The sequence below is a fragment of the Nicotiana tomentosiformis genome, chromosome 5 (assembly GCF_000390325.3).
Source record: "Nicotiana tomentosiformis chromosome 5, ASM39032v3, whole genome shotgun sequence".
Lineage (NCBI taxonomy): Eukaryota > Viridiplantae > Streptophyta > Magnoliopsida > Solanales > Solanaceae > Nicotiana > Nicotiana tomentosiformis.
Genome location: NC_090816.1, coordinates 41976776 through 41994586, shown reverse-complemented (window position 1 = coordinate 41994586; position 17811 = coordinate 41976776). Strand labels below are relative to the sequence as shown.

Genomic DNA, 17811 nt, shown 5'->3' with positions numbered 1-17811 from the left:
CGCGACGATCCAGTAATTCTTATTGTAAGATGTAAATCTCATTGTTTCTGTCAGATGAGGTTGAAAAGCAGTTCATGTCTATCAAATAGGTATCAATCTTTTAGTAATGCTGGCACAACCACACAATAGAACCACCGTAAAACTCAGGAAAACATGTACAGGTTTTTTTTTTGGGGTACATAAACATGTACGGGTTTATGCATATGCAAAAGAATCCGTCGATATTTAAGTATTTCAAACATTTTAACTAAGTTATGTAATCGTTAAAGTAGGTGACAATTATTTCTTAAAAGATTTCCGCTCTCGTCCCTGCTATTACCTAGGACCTACTCAAGAAGATGCTAGTAACTTGGATGAAGGTTTGCAAACTCTTATGATTAAAATGCTTGATTTCGTGTAAAACTACGAACAAATAATTTACCATCAATGAACTCCTGTCACCGTTTGTCAAGATATAAGATCCAAAGATAATTTATTTTTTTTGGTTAAATTCCAAAGATAATTTATTGATCACCGACACCTTCCATAATGTCTTTTCTTAGTTTTACTATTTACTAGTCACGACTGATGATCAGAAATATTCTAATGTTAAAAAAAATTAATTTATGGACAGAAATCAATTTCCCTCGTATAACTGTCAGTAAAATTTGGGAAAACCTGGATTATTTAGAAACCATTATTGGCAATTGTCTTGATTCTTCCATGGGAATATCTGCAAACTAAAAAAATAAAATGTGCGCTTTTTTTAATTAATAAGTAGGGGTTCCGACCCTGAATAAAAGAAGAGGGGAAGAAAAGGGCACATATAATTAGATTTGAACACTGCATCACTTGGTTGCAGAATGTACTTCAAAAACTAGATACTACATTTGGCACTAATCATTTTTTAACTTGCAAAAATTCTACTCCACAATGTGAAGGCAACATTCTCCCGCGCTGTGAACGTCCATTGGAGCCTTTGGTATTGGAACGAATGGCTCAATCTATCTATGAAAGCACAGCCATTACATCAGATGCCCTCAGTGCAATGTACTCAGAACCATCAGCACCTTTGAATTCATTGCCAGCATATTTGGAGTATAGAACTGTATTTCCTGTGGATACTGATAGTGGTTTCCGGTTCCCTTCCTCGTCAAGTGGACCAGGACCTACAGCTATAACCTGAAATTTAAATTTGGAAAGTGTTCAGAACAAATCTCAACTAAAACAGGAATCACGGGCATAAGGATGCAAGTATAGATCATTGTAGCAAATTACTAGGTGTATCTTTTACCGTGCCAATGGAAGGCTTCTCCTTGGATGCTTCAGTTAATAATAAGCCTCCAGCAGTTTTTTCCTCAGCCTCGGCGACCTGAGTAAACAAACATAGTTAGCAATCTTACATCATCTAAAGGCTGCAGGAAATGAGAATGCTTGAAGACTTGAAGTAAAATATCCAGAGAAGAACATGAGGCCTAACCTTTATCAGAACTCTGTCATTCAAGGGCTGCAGATCCTTGATTTCATCTGTCTCGAGAATACCAACAATGTCATCCTCCTTCAAGATGAGGTGATTTGATCCATTGAACTCCACCTCTGTTCCCGCATATTTTGAGTAAACAACTTGGGTGCCAGTCTACACATAGTAAGATCGCTTGAGAAAACTGTCAATCATGGATAGAAGCCAACATTGAGCATATTACTCAATCATGATTATTACCTTCACACTAATGTCCACCTGATTCTTCCCAACTGAACGACCCTCCCCAACAGCAACAACCTCACCTCCTTGAGGTTTCGACTGTGCTGTTGTTGGAAGTAGGATACCACCTACGGTCTTTTCCTCTACAGTCTTAATCTTCACCAAAACTCTATCACCCAAAGGCTTAAGAGAAGTGTACTGCAAGAACAGCAGCAGAATGTCAGCAAGATCCAAAATTAAAATCCTTAATAGGACCATCGGAATAGCTTAAATGACTACATCCAGTGAACCAATATAATTGTCTTGATATAATTATTACTTGCAACTAAGAGAATTACAGTTTCCTTAACAAAATGAACGATGGATATGATAGTATGATAACTGTGCAGAGAAACAAACACCCAATTTAAGATGAGATCCGTCTACACTTGATATGGATAAAAGGGTAAACACGGCGAAACGGGAAAAAAATCAAGAACGCACTAGCTGATCACACCTAATTCCAAATGAAATCATCTTTGGACTTCAAATATGTTCATTCAAAACAACAATTATCAATTCGGGCAAGAGACATCTAAATTAGCAAAGAAAGCACAGTTCTTTCCTCATATTTCCACAAAGACCAGAAACCACAAAACACACCCAATAGTCAATAACCCAAATTACAAACATGTTACACAATTTTACCAGGCACAATAGACACTTTGTCAAACAGAGCATTTAGCAGAAAGCACGAAGTACTTTGCATAAGTATTACGACAACTCACAACAACGACAACTATAACCATAATCCAAAACTGGCCACTAACTTTATATAAGAATTAAGGATGGAATTTGTATTTATTGAGAATAAATAAGATAATCAACATTCATGTTGAGAGCAACAAATGTTCTGCAACAATGGACTTTAAAATCTGACAGTGTACGTGTAACTTAGAAACCAATCCAAAGAGTAGTGGATATACCAAACAAACTACTACTGCCTAGTTATTCTGCTACACTTTTGTATGACACAAATAGACAACAGTAGGCTAAAAAGTCAACCATTTATTGGTAGACACAAATCTCAACACACCTTCTGAGCAACCCGATGATTTTTATATTTATTGAGAATAAATAAGATAACTGACATTCGTGTTAACAGCAACAAAAGTTCAGCAAAAACATGGACTTTAAATTTGACATGGTAACTCAGAAACCAATTTGGAGAGTAGTGGAAGTACCGAGCAATCCGCCTGGCTATCTGCTACACTTTTATATGGCATCATTACTTATTCAAAGAGTCCAACACCTTATCTTACTATATATTATCAGGAGTTTAAGTTCTATGCATTGATGGTGTAAAATGTTTATGCAATCATGTGGCAGGTAAATCTATTTGCTACGCATTTATCGCTAACCTAAGATAAATGGTAAGTCACCTGCAAAAATAGGTTAATTATGTGTAACAATTCATTCCACTAACTTGAATCCTATTTTCAATTATAAAAAAAAAGGTGATTTATTATTTTTTAGGTAATTTTAAGTAAGTAAATATTACTATTAATAAGAAATCACTATCTGATTGAAACAAAATAGATGCATCAACTCTAGAACATAGAATACTATCAGAATAAACAAAGTAAAAGAATATATTTCAAGAATGGTGGAAAAAAAGAGAGAAGAAAGAAAATTAAAATACTTTGGGGGCTACAACAGTAGCAGCCTTGATAATAAGTCCACGAAAGGACCTGCTATTCTGCTTTAAAGATGCGACATTTACAGTAGTTGTGGACCTAAGCCCTTCAAAGGATGCAAAACCCTTGACAGAAATGGAGGATGCAGTTAGCTGAGTTGTTGCCATTCCTTTCTGAGCTGAATGGAAAAACCCAAGAATTGAAACAATTTATGTATGCTGAGCAACCAGAAGCGAAAGAGTAAAGTAAGGAGAAATCAAGAATTTGAATGGATGATAATGGAGGGAGTACCTGTGATAGGAAGGAATTGGGGGTGATGACAACGAAGAAAAGGATCTTCTACTAGGGACCGAGGAGTGAGTGAGGACTGAGATGTGTGGTGAGGTTGTAGAAAATGGAGTAGATAGCGGATAGCGAAACCCTAGAAGTCGCTAGAGGGGATTTGAGAGGGAGTTTTGTGCAAAGATAAAATGATTCTAGAACTTCCCAAGAACTCTTTATGTATGTGTGAACTAGTGAGGTTATGCCCGGGCTTATCCTGGGCCCAACGGCTACGTGATCAATTTGTGTCTAAAAGTATATCTTGATTTAATTGTTTCTCCGCCGATCCTCGTGGTAACACCAACTTGGTACCATTCAGAAATCTTTTTAAGTATGCTTTTATTTGACATACATTATTTATTATTGTCATTACAAAAGTAATTAGTATTTTTGTAATTAAAATGGAGGGCACAGCGGTACAAAGAGCCAAGCCATCAGAATCAGACCCGTAAAGGTCTCGTTTTTTTGTTATAAAGATAGTTATTTGTTTACCCTCAAAATCGGATAACAATTGAATTTATATTTGGTTTTAAGAATATGTGGATTAATTCAATACGAGTGATTAATAGCGTTAGATTAAACAAATAAAAACGTAATAGATGACCAAACCAATGATAAGGGTGATTCCGAGCTCGGTTGATGGCCCGATGAAGAACATGCCCTCGATTCCAAGCTTATACTTATGAAGAACTTAAGAACAAGAATAAGAACTTTGAACAACAAAGAGAATTGAAATAAATTGCCTTGATATGCGTGTTACAATGTGTCTTATGAGTAATAAGTTTTTCCCTTTATATAATAGGGGAGTTTTACCCTAAGTACAATTCTAAAAAAGGTAAAAATCTTTAGTTTTAAAAAATCACTGATTTTCTGCCGATACGGGACGAGATTCACGCCGTGATATCCGGTTAGGCACGAACATCATGGCCCTCTATTAGTCGTGTGTAGCTGTTTGGTAATGTTCTCTGAAGTCCCAACCCTCGAATCAGACCCTGATATCCCCGAAGACATGTGTTTTGCCCGAGCCCTGATACGATGGGTTCCCTGCTCTGTCTCTGATTCATAACGGCCATGTTCCTACTCCGTTTGACTCACCGGAAAGTCGAGTCATGCAGTGGGCTTGGTTTTATCCGTATACAGATAGTCCCCTCATTTCTCAAAGAGTAGGCATGACGAAGCGATGGGAAACGACAGATGACTCTGGTTCCTTCCTTCGTAAGCTACGACGGGTGAGCCGAAACATCCCATCAATCGCGTCGTTCTGACTTCAAACATGTGTCGCTCACAGGCATTGCCTCCGAATGCGAAGCGTCGGCTGTTTCCCTATAAAAGCCTCTTTCCTTTGTCCTTTTTCTACTTTTCGACCAAACCGCTATCTTCGAGCTTTCCATCCATTATCAAAACCTTCTTCAAATCTTCATATCTTCATCCTTGTTCTTCCATCCCCATATCAATCTCCAGATTTCTGCCTAGATTTCCTTCAAATCTTCATACTTTGTTCTTTATCTTCAAAACCCGTTTTTCCAAAACTTTATGTTCATTTCTCAAATTTTCAAACACTCCCCCATATGAAAATGGCAAAAAAATCGAAAATCGTTCCTCAACAAGTTGCCTCTTCATTTTCTCAACCGGCTGCTGGTACTGAAGCGATTAACCGTGAGGTGGTTGCCCTCGAAACGGCTTCCCCATTGTGGCTGCTAACGAACCGACAATCGAGCCTCCCTTGTCAGCGTTCATCCCTGGGGGTTGCTCGATTGCAGATGACTTTAAAGTCGAGAAGCCTTCGCGCAAACAGGACCGGGGCGAAGGAGTCTCGAGATATATATGTTCTGTGACTGAAGACGTTCTTCCCATAGTTCGTAAGGACTGCGATTGGGAAGGCAAGAATGTAGTAGTCCCCGGGCCCGAGGACGTCATTACTGCCATGTGGAGGGGTACTTAAGTGCTTACACTTATCCCTTCACGTTGGGCCCAACGGATCCGATAGTTCTAGATTTTTGTAAGAGGAATGAGGTGTGCCTCGGGCAAATCCACCCATCATTGTGGAGGATCGTGACCCTCCTCCGTTACTTCGTGAACAAGACCGAATCTCGTCGGTTCACGATCGACCACCTGCTTCAATTATACAGTCCCCGGATATTTTGAGGGAGACTGATCAAGCTTACATGCCGGGCCAGCAAGGCCCCCTTCTCCAGTATCGACAAAGATCGAGACCGGGGATGGCAGGGATGCTTTGTCCGAGTGAAAACTGAGGATTTGATCTCCCCCCCCCGGAATACATGCCATTCGCTGAGAAATAGAATGCGTCTCGTAAGTGCAACTTCTTTTTTCAACATCAAAATTTCTTCTTCTTTCATTTCTATCTTTTCATTCATGTTTGTAGTTGTCCAGCTGTTGCCCAGGTTCCGAATGCGGTCCCCCGGGTAAAGGGGTGGATCGAGGGCATCTGTACTCAGATGTCCTACTTCGAGCGCACATGGCGCGGACTCTCGAAGGGTCCATCCCGTAGCAACTGTAAAGTTGCATAATTCATTGAAACTATATGATACTTATGAGTTTTAGAAATGAGTTTCTGTAAATTGGGCGGAATGCCATGTTTGGGCCTTGTGCCAGTGCTATTTGGACCCTTAGGGGCCTTTTTCTTACTATCCTCTCACTGTTTTCGATTGAAAATCTATACTCAGTCATGGTTATACCTGTTTACTGCATATATCAGTTTTATTACCCTGTTTTGATACATATAAATGTTGTTTTGGGCTGAGTACCCTGTTTTTACTGAGAGCCCGAGTGGCTTGAGAGGTTTATGACTGAGTGAGGCCGAGGGTCTGATTTGTGAGGATATTTATGGGATCGGGCTGCACGCCGCAGCATATTTGATATAGGCCGAGGGCCTGATTGATTTATGCCATGATTTGGCTTGATATAGCACTTGGGCTGAAGGAGCCCCTCGAGAGTCTGTAGACACCCCCAGTGAGCGCATGTACCTACTGAGTGCGAGTGTCGAGTGCCGAGTGCTGTGTGACTGGGAGGCATGAGTGATTGTGAGGTATGCCCAAGAGGCATGAGTGATTGTGAGGTATGCCCGAGAGGCATGGGTGATTGTGAGGTATGCTCGAGAGGCTGTATACGAGTGATTGTGAGGTATGCCCGATGGGCTGTATACGAGTGATGTTGCCCGAGGGGCTAATTATGATTTCATCATTTTTTTTCACCTTTGCATTGAGCCTTTGTTTGAAAAACTGTTAAAGAAAAAAAAATATCTTTAAATGATTTGTACTGGAACTGGGTTTAAACGAGATGATTTGATTCAAACACTGTTTTTTTTAGCATGTTGTATTTTATCGAGATTTCATGATATGAACTTTATATGTTTTATTGCTCGTCACTACTACTCAGTCTTTATTTACTGTTGTTACTTACTGAGTTGGCGTACTCACGTTACTCCCTACACCTTGTGTGCAGATTCAGGTGTAGCTAGACACGGTAGCGGCTGTTGATTATTCTGGTTGCACATTTTCTCGGGGATAGCAAGGTAGCTGCCTGGCGATCGCAGCCCTGCTCTTCTCCCTCTTATCTTCCTTTAGTTGTATTTAGCTATTTTTCAGACTATGTTAGTCTCGATATTGTCAGACAAATTATAGTAGATGCCCATGACTAGTGACACCCCAATGTCGGGCTTTTCGTTTCCGCACTTTTGTTTTGAGTTAAACTCCTTTATGAAGGTTTTTATGTTAAATTGCCTTGAAATTTTCTTTGAAATGAAAATATCGGTTTGTTTTGGAAATGAGTCGGCTTGCCTAGTTCCACGATAGGAGCCATCACGACAGGGCTAGTTCGCGTCGTGACAATGGGCAAGCCATTGCCGAATTGACCACAACCATGACTCAACTAGCAAAGGCCCAACTCAATCAAGTGCAAGCTTCTAAGAAAGTTCATGCTATGGAGGGAGTTAAGGTTTGGTGAACAAGAAGAGGACCAAGGGTCCACAAATGCAAACTTGAGTGGAGAACTATGTGCAAGATGATGACGGTTTTGATCAAGATGATTCTTATAATGTTCAAGAAGAAGAAGTGAAATATGTGAATAATTTTCAAGGGCAAAGAAACAACTTCAAAGGCCCAAACCAACAACAATGGCGACCACAAGAACGTGCAGTATTCAGTCAGCCACTTAAACACTTCAAATGCAGTAATGATCTTATGTAGACTGGGGAAAACTTACACATTCATAAAATTGGATTAAGCATGATATGAGGGGAAAGAGTTACAGATAAAGGGAAGGTATTGCATTAGAACATGTTCAACTAAAACTTAAGTTTGGGTTAGTACATGAATACAAAGATGATCATGCTTCTTTTTACAAGTTATCACTTAACTAGGGCAGAGTAACTAGGTCCTTCTAAAAGATAAGATGCATTCCAGCTTTTCAAAGATGAATTATAACCCTAAAGATAGGAGATAGGAGATATGATACCAAGTAAGCATGTTGTTGAGGATGTTGACTAATCAAGAAAACAGTTAAGTTTAGTCTAACCAATTATCAGTCTTTATAACAAAGAGAAAGAAATAGGATAATGATCACATTATGAGGAAAGATAAGTTAGCCTTAATATATGTGTACAATAGGATTACTGGGAGAAGAGAGGAGAGGTTTAGTTCAAACAATATTAGGACAACAGAAACAACAAGCAAAATGAAAGACCACAGTGGTAACTCAGAAACAGTCTAACAAATATAAGTAGGGACGATAACATATAAACACTTAGAGTTCCTACTTGAGGTTTAAAGGATAGAGGATATAAACTTAACACCTTCAGATTAATTCAATCATGATTATACGATAATAAGTTCAACTTCAAAAACTCACAAACTACAGAGATGCAACAGGCAAGGATAAAGGTTATTGAAGGCCAATAAAAAGCTATGAGGTTCATTTGAACATGAACATATAATAACTTAAATATGTAGACTGTTGGGAACTCAGGAATAGAGATCAGCAAGAATCGATTAATGGTTTAATCAGTCATTGATCAAAGACTCAAAGCAAGAAAACTAATCACAAGCAGATATTAAGCTGGCAGAACATAAACACTAACATACTGAACACCATAAAATAATGGTAATACTCAGAACCTAACTAGCATGCTTGTAGCATTCAAAGAAAATGAACAAAAGAGGAAAATGAGAGATGTGCTGTCCTTTTTGAGAGCAGCAGACCAAACGAGAGCTCTTTTCAGTTGCTTAAGACCCTAGAAACCTCAAATTTAGACCAGCGATAGTACTCAGCAAAAGAAAAGAAAATAGTAAGAAAACCTAAGGCTTGGAATTTAGACCAGCGATAGTACTTAGTGTTTGTGTGTGTGTTTCTCTTTAGTGTTAGGTAGTTGGTTCGTGATTTTTTGTTGTTATGTAAGAGCATTGAAGGCTCCTATTTATAGTGCCATTTAAGGCTCTAGGGTTTTAAAGAATTCAAATTAGATAGTGGAAGGTGACAATTACCTGATGATGTGAGCACGATTGAGTGAAATTGAAAGGGAACAGAGGAAAAAACAATGAAGATTTTTACCTGAGAAGAGAGATTAAATCATTAAAGGCAGAGGCCCATCAGTTAAACTCTATTGTCCAGAGGTCACTGAGTTTAACCTCTGGACATCGAATCCTCATGATGAACTCTGAGAAAGAACTCCATGCATGTTCCGATTTGACAAAACATGAAGGAAAATCAGAGATTTGATATTGCGTCTTTGGGTCTAGGGTTTCAAGATTTAGATGTTTGAATTTTGTGATTGAAAAATGGAATTTGCAGTAGGATTCATGGACTTCAGGAGGCAAAAGGTAATTTCAGACTCCGATTTGAAAGATCATAACAGAACCCAGGTGATTTGAACTTTCATCTTTGAGTCTAGGGTTAAGCTTTGGGGATTTCAAATTTGTGTGATGAAATAGGAGTGAAATCGGCGAGATTCGCAGTCGGGGAAGACAGAAAGAATGAATTCATGGTTGATTTGTTGACCTTGCACAGATTTGTGCAAGGTCTTGTGATTGATGGAGGCTGAGAAGATGAGAGAAAGAACAGAGATAAAAGGAAAAAGTGGGCGGCAAGGCGTGGGAGAAATGATTAGGGTTTCTGGGTAGGTTAGGGTTGTCTCTAGGGATAAAATGGGTGAGAGAGATTTGGGCCGTTGAATCTTTAGACCAACGACTCTAATAATTAAAGCTTTAACAATTTAAAATGACAAAATACATGGACCGTTGGATCTCTTAGGCTTCGACGGTTGAGATGAATCTGAAGATGTGTTTTAAATTAAAGAGTAAATAAGAGATAAAATGTGGGTCGTCGATCAAATAGACGGATGGCCGACATTTAATGTGCTTTCTTTGTGAGTGAGAGAGGCGAGTGACATGGTGTGCTCTCATTGGCTAAGAGAGGGTGTCGCGGATCACCAAGGTGGGAAACGAGATGGGTGTTTGGACCGGGTCAGGTCCGGATTGGGCTTTGTATCTGGGCCAAAAATAATTTAACTAATAGCCACTTTGTAATTAGTTAAGGAATTGCAATCATAGCCTTTTAGTCTTTATCCCTTTTGAAATTAATTTAAATAAACTTAATTATTTCAATAAAATAAAGTAAAAAATATAATTGTTAAATACTACTAATTACTACAATAAATTAACTATTTGTAAAAAATACTGCATTAGGTCATTAATTTTGATTTATTGAAATAGTAAACTAATTAACTAAAATTTAAGAAATAATTTACCGAATTAATTATAAAACCTTCGTATAGAAATTATTTTTAATAACATAAAATAGTAAATATATTTGTAACTACATAATGTCAGTATTACGTGATTAATTTGAAACTAATGCTTGATTAATTTGAAAAATAGATATTCATTACTGGAAAATACTTTGAAATTATTTATTGCAAATTACTAAATATAAATTAATTAATTTAAAAGGGAGGGTCAAAATTGGCCTTCAACAGCTGCCCCTCTTTGACCGGAGACGATGAAAGAGTTTTCGGGCAAAGAAATTGAACCAAAGCCAATTTTATCCCGACTTTTAGGCAGGTATTGTAGGAAATGGGAATGGTAAATTGCAAGATTGAATTGAGGAAGAATCTAGAAAGATTTGGGAATATTGGACCGAATTCTGTCTTTGAATTGCTTAGATACTTTGGGCTTAACAAGGATCAGGCCTCATGTAGTTCTGGAGTAGGGACTTTGGGGAATCAGCACTTGCAGGAATTGCCCCAACATCGTATTGCGACGATACGGCGAGACAAAAGATTGGTCACTCATGGTAGCTTGAATTTTGCGTCATAATTTGAATGATTTGAAATTTTGAGCTTGATGTTCGTCTTGAGCTGGGATGTTAAGCCCGCTACTGGGTTGGCTGTCCCCATAGCGTTGTAGTTTGGGCTATCCCCAAAGGCATGCCCAAGAGGTACTCTTGGCTGCGAAGCTAGGTTGCGGCCATCGATTGGCAGAATGTTGGTAACGAGGTTTGCGGTTGTCTATTTCGGTGTCCGTGTTGATAGAGTGGTGCTGCGAATTGCTCTTATTGGCAAAGTTTGCAGTTTTCCTATATACAAGTCTCCAATTGGCGAAGTCGACGTTTGATTTGTACAAGGCGCTCCGATTGATTGAGCTAATGATTTGCTATATACAGGACTTCGATTGGTAAAGCCGACGTTCGATTTGTATAAGGTGCTCTGATTGATTGAGCTGATAGTTTGCTATATACAGGGACTTCGATTAGCGAAGCCGACGTTCGATTTGTACAGGGCGCTCCGATTGATTGAGCAGCCGATTTGCTATGTACAAATTTTTGTATCAGCTGTCTGATTTCGAGGCACCTACAGAGGATTTAATAGTTAGATTTGGCTATACTAGAAAATTTTAAGTAAAACAAGGAGGAGAGATAATCTTAGGCAAGTGGCGGATCCGTCATTGCCCCAGTGTGGTCCTAGTGCTTCCTTATTACTTGTTGACCCTACACTCAAAGAAAACTTCTTAGTAGGGGGGATTTGGTTTGTATCGACCATAGTGTTGGCTTGCGCTGGCCTTTGACATGATTACGCCACGAAGTTCGATAGATGGAACAAATTACCACACACACACACACACACACACACACACACACACACATATATATATATATATATATATATATATATATATATATATATATATATATATATATATATATATATATATATATATATATATATATTAAAAAACATTTTGAAAAAAATTTGTTTTTAAGGCAAATGTCGTCGTTCTTGATTATGACATATTACGAAAGGTTCTCCACATATGAGCGTATCCTCTTGAAAACTCCATCTTGTTGATGTGGATCTTCCGTGACACCTCTGACAACGTGGCTACTTGTTGTTGTGACTGCATCCTAATTAGAACTAATGCATTACAAAGGCTTTCATAAGGTTATGACCGAACCTTTTCAGGTTATCTACGTATCCAAAACAGAATCAGGTCAGAACGTAGTTCGTGGATTATGATAAAATATGATAAAGATTATAGAGCTTGACTCAAGCAGCCTACATATCCAAATGGAATCAGGTCGAAGTGTAGTTCTATTACAATAGATGCAAAATGATGAGATTAAGAATGAAAATGGCCGAGTCTGACTCAGACAACCTACGTATTCAAATGGAATCAGGCCAGAATGTAGTTCAATTACAAAAGACGGCTGAATCCGATGACGATTGCCTACGTATTCCTTTCTAAGGAAATCAAGTCGGAGTAGTTCTTGAACAACATACAAAAGTGATATTTGGTTTTTCTATTACAACAGAAAAGGGGGAGAGAAACCGAACCCTATGTGGGTTTCCTACGTAACCCTCCATGGGAAGTCAGGTTGAACGTATTCTGTTACATCAAAAACCCTAACTCTATTTGTCTTTAGACATAGTACCTCTTGATTGTGTCTGCATTGATAGGCTTCGTGTTGACTCTTCCATGCATTTCTGCTAGAATTAGAGCTCCACCAGACAGTGCTCGGTGAACCATGTAAGGATTTTGCCAGTTTGGTGCGAACTTTCCTTTGGCTTCTTCTTGATGGGGAAAGATTTTCTTCAGAACCAACTGCCCGGTCTGAATTGGCAAGGATTCACTATTTTGTGAAGTGCACTGGCCATCCTGTTCTGATATAGATGGCCATGACATACTGCATCCATTCTTTTCTCGTCAATGAGCATGAGTTGTTCCTTTCTGACCCGTATCCACTCTGCGTCGTCCAATTTTGCCTCTTGAATGAATCTTAAGGACGATATCTCGACCTCTGCGGGTATCACTCCTTCAGTGCCGTATACCAACATGTAGGACGTTGCCCCAATAGATGTCCTCATGGTGGTCTGATAACCTAATAAAGCGAAAGGTGGCTTCTCGTGCCATTATTTGTGATTGTCCACTCTCTTTTGCAGAATCCTCTTTATATTCTTGTTAGCCGCCTTGACTGCCCCATTCATTTACAGTCTATAGGCTGTGGAATTGCAGTGGAAGATTCTAAACTTCTCGCAGATTTCTCTCATGAGGCTACTGTTGAGGTTAGTGGCATTGTCAGTGATGATAGACTCCGGTATCCCAAATCTGCAAACGATATTGTTTCGGACAAAATTTGCCACTACCTTCTTTGTGAAGGCTTTGTATGTAGATGCATCGACCCATTTAGTGAAATAGTCTATAACCACCAAGATGAAACGATGTCCGTTTGATGTTGCAGGCCCTATGGGTCCAATCACGTCCATGCCCCAGGCGGTGCATAGCCAGGGTGAACCCATTACATTTAACTCATTTGGTGGAACCCGGATGAAATCTCCATAAATCTGGCACTAGTGACACTTCTACACGTAGTTGATACTGTCGCTTTCCATAGTCATCTAAAAGTATCCCGCTCTCAAAATTTCCTTGGCTAATGGGAACGCGTTCATGTGGGGTCCGCACATCCCTGCATATATTTCTTCCAACAGTCTGTTGCTTCAGCGGCATGTACACATCTCAGCAAACCTAAGTCCGGGGTCCTCCTGCATAAGATTTCCCCGTTGAGGAAAATATTTTTTTCCAACCTCTTGAGGGCTCACTTTTGACCATTAGTAGTATTCTATGGGTACTCCTAGGTCGCAAGGAATTTCTTGATGTCATGAGACCATGGTTTACCATCTAGTTCTTTATTTACATGGAAGCAATAGGCATGTTGATCTCTGATATCTACCTCGATAGTGTCGATGTAGTTCTTATCTGGATGCTGAATCATAGATGATAGGGTTGCAAGGGCGTCAACAAACTCATTCTGAATCCTGGGGACGTTCTTGAACTCAATCTTTGTGAACTTCTTGCACAGCTCCTTCACGCATTGCAGGTACGGTAGTATCTTGACATTCTTGGTGGACCATTCTCTTTGGACTTGGTGTATCAACAAATCGGAATCTCCTATGACCAAAAGTTCTTTGATGTTCATGTCAACAACCATTCTGATTTCAAGGATGAATGCTCCGTATTCAGCCATTTTTGGTATTAGGGAATCTTATCTTTACCGATGCTGGGTCGTTTTGTCCAGATTCCGAAATCAGGACTGTCCCAATTTTGACTCCTTTGAAATTTGCTGCTCCATCGAAAAATATTCTCCACCTAGAGTATGATTGTGCAATATCCTCCCCGGCAAATAATACTTCTTCATCGAGGATATACGTGGTAAGCAGTTCGTAATCTCTATCTACTGGATTCTCGGGGAGGTGGTCGGCTAAAGCTTTGTCCTTTGATAGCCTTTTCAGTTATGTACACAACGTCAAATTTACTAAGTAGAATTTGACTTTTAGCTTGCTTTCCGGTAGGCATTGGCTTCAAAAAAATGTACTTGAGAGGGTCGAGCCAAGATATCAGATGCATAGTGTATGCCTACATGTAATGCCTTAGCTTTTGAGCAATCCAAGTCAGAGATAGCAAGTGTGTTCTATCAAGGTATACTTGGCCTCGCATGGTGTGAACTTCTTGCTTAAGTAGTAGATGGCCTACTCCTTTCTCCTAGTTTCATTATGCTGACCCAACACGTAGCCGAACGAATTGTTCAAGACTGACAAATAGAGCATTAATGGTTTCCTTGGTTCGGGGGGAACCAACACTAGCAGGTTTGAAAGATACTCTTTAATCTTGTCGAAGGCTTTCTGGCACTCCTCCGTCCATTTCGTGGCAGCATCCTTCTTTAGTAGCTTGAAAATGGGTTCACAGATTATCCTGGACTGGGCTATGAAACGACTAATGTAATTCAATGTTCCCAGGAAACTCATGACATCTTTCTTGATCTTTGGTGGCAGTAACTCCTGGATGGCCTTGATTTTTGATGGATCCGGTTCTATCCCCTTCTTACTTACAATGAAACCAGATAGTTTCCCAACGGGGACTCCGAACGCAGACTTTGCTGGGTTCAACTTCAAACTGTACCTTCGCAGGCATTCAAAAAAATTTCCTCAAGTCGTCCAAGTGCTCTGAACTCTTTCCAGAATTTATGATGACGTCGTCCACATACACTTCAATCTCCTTATGGATCATATCGTGAAAGAGGGTTGTCATGGAACTCATGTAGGTGGCGCCCGTGTTGTTGAGACTGAACGACATAACTCTATAACAGTAGACTCCCCAATGTGTGGTGAAAGCTGTCTTCTCTATGTCTTCCACGTGCATTAAGATTTGATGGTATCCAGTGAAATAATCCACAAACAACTGCAGTTCATGCTTCGCGCAATTGCCGATGAGGATGTGGATATTTGGCAGGGGAAATCATCCTTTGGACTAGCTTTGTTGAGATCCCGGTAGTACACACATATTCTGATCTTTCTGTCCTTCTTGGGCACTAGGACGATGTTTGCCAACCAGCTTGGATAGTTGGTGACCCTTACTACATTTGCTTCTATCTGCTTGGTCACTTCTTCCTTTATCCTCAGACATAAAACAGGTTTGAACTTTCTGGGCTTCTACTTGATCGGCGGTCTGATAGGGTTAGTGGGTAGTCGATGCGAGACAATGTCGGTGCTTAGTCTTGGAATGTCATCATAGGACCATGCAAACACGTCGACGTACTGTCGGAGGAGCTCAATCATTTTTTCCTTCTGCTCGGCTTCTAGGTGAATGTTGTTTTTGGTTTCTTTTACATCTTCTTCGCTTCTAAGATTTACCACTTCCATTTCTTCGAGGTTGGGCTTTTTCTAACTCTCCGGTTTCTTGATTTCCTATGGGAGATTGCCGATCATCATGCTCTCGTCATACTCTTCATAATCCGGGTCATTGCGCTCAATGGTTTCGTTACATGTCATAATCGTGGAACGCAATTTTTTATTGGTTTGATTACTAAAAAGAAAAGCTAAGTATAAATAAAGCAGTAAAACAAAGTTACAATATTTAGAAAAATGATTCTTTTATTTCATCAAAAGGGGAATGTCTTAAGCGTTCACAAGAGGCAAATGACACAAAGGTACAGACACGGTACATGCCTCAATTGACCATGCTATTTTCAAAAGAAAAGTTTTACAGTTCCATACTACCAAGACTCCCGGCGAACCAATGATGGACTGGTTGTCCAATTCTGCAGCTCTTCCCCTGGTTCGGCTTCGATGATAGTTGGTGTCTTGATGTCAGTTCCTTCACAATATTTTTCAATCATATTCATGAACAGCTTTCCCATCCCATCGATGATATCATCTTCTAGTACTGAACTCTGTCCTGGACTTGCAACATGCTCTGGCACAAAAACCTTTTTCCCGAAGCTAATGGTGCGAGCTTTCCCTTCCGAAGGCTGATATCCTATGCGAGCCCTCCCTTTCTGCCCATTATGTTTAATTGGCTCTATGATTCCATCTGACTTAGATCCCAACCCTGTTCCTAGCCTGTATCCATATTTCATCATCTCCCTCATAGCCATCTTGGATCTATACGGTGACTGCATTCCAAAATTTTGTTCAGTCTTCTCCATCTTAGTAGTTTGCATGATTTCCACAACGTGGAAGGCAACTCCATCCAGCCCTTCAATGAATGCAACAGCATACTCCAAATAGGTGGAGTGACCCCACTCGCCATGAACCACGATTTCTTGGCATCCCCACTCGAAATTTATACATTGGTGCAAAGTAGACAGAACGGCCCCTGCCATATATATACAGGGCCTGCCCAGCAGCAAGTTGTAGGAAGAGGAGATGGCCATCACTTGGAACAATACCAGAAAATCAACTGGTCCGATTTGCAAAGCTAGATAAATTTCTCCAATAACATCCTTTTGTGAACCATCAAAGGCACTAACCCTTACATGGATTTCCTTGACTTCTCTCAGATGAATTCCTAACCCCCGCAGGGTAGAGAGAGGACAAATGTTGATTCCTAACCCTCTATTGACTAGCGCCCGGGACACTAGTTTGTCCCCGCATTTGATAGTGGTGTGAAGAGCCTTGTTTCCCAGAAATAACCTCTCTATCCCTCTAGGGTAGGGGTATGGTCTGCGTACACTCTACCCTCCCCAGACCCCACAAGTGGGTTTTTATAGGGTTGTTGTTGTTGTTGTTGTTATTCTTGTTGTTGTTGTAAGAGCCTTCTTGTGGCTTGCACCTTTGACAGGAAGCTCGTCTCTTCTGAAAGTGATCATGTTCGCTTCGACCATTTTCCTAATTGTCGGGGCAAATGCCTCACTAGTGGTATTACTTGGTACACTTACCCCACTTAGTATTTTCAACAGGGCATCCTTATGACTGTCGGAGCTCATTAATAGATCCATGATACATATCTGTGCTGGGGTTTTCTTGAGCTTCTCTTCCATAGATACTGTTTGCTTGACATTCTTTTCCAAAACTCAGCGGTTTCTGGGTTTGTTATGTTCCTCCTTGGAATTTGTTTTCTCCCCAGATTTTATCGATTGACATATTAGGGGTGTAGCATCTCCCAGACCTAGTCATACCGTGGGCTGTAGCAGCGTATGTCATTTTGTCCTTTCCCTTTCGCTGGTATGTCCATGGCACAGTTTTGTACTCCTGATCTTCTTTGTCTCGAGTAGCATTGGCAGGTTGCTGCGGATAAGTTTGAACCGCCACTGTAGGCCTTAGTTGTACTGAAATGATCAAAGCCTTTTGGG

At 40.0% G+C, this 17811-nt stretch overlaps 2 protein-coding genes across 3 annotated transcripts; both read right to left on the bottom strand.

The window, feature by feature from the left end:
- Window positions 1–788: 788 nt before the first annotated feature.
- On the bottom strand, window positions 789–3840 carry LOC104111055 (20 kDa chaperonin, chloroplastic-like). 2 transcript variants are annotated; one of them, XM_009620655.4, is made up of 6 exons: window positions 3649–3839; window positions 3363–3535; window positions 1700–1879; window positions 1460–1615; window positions 1274–1351; window positions 789–1161 (listed from the first exon to the last, which is right to left on the bottom strand). In XM_009620655.4, the coding sequence occupies exons 2-6, from the start codon at window positions 3522–3524 to the stop codon at window positions 988–990; spliced, it is 750 nt and encodes a 249-aa protein (XP_009618950.1). In that variant the 5' UTR covers window positions 3525–3535; window positions 3649–3839; the 3' UTR covers window positions 789–987. The 2 variants fall into 2 exon arrangements, with proteins under 2 accessions (XP_009618950.1, XP_018631415.1); XM_018775899.3 differs by having other exon boundaries at window positions 3363–3840.
- A 9975-nt stretch (window positions 3841–13815) lies between these two features.
- On the bottom strand, window positions 13816–14208 carry LOC138892236 (uncharacterized). The gene has a single exon (XM_070175941.1). It carries the CDS (start codon window positions 14206–14208, stop codon window positions 13816–13818), a length of 393 nt encoding a protein of 130 aa, XP_070032042.1.
- Window positions 14209–17811: the final 3603 nt, after the last annotated feature.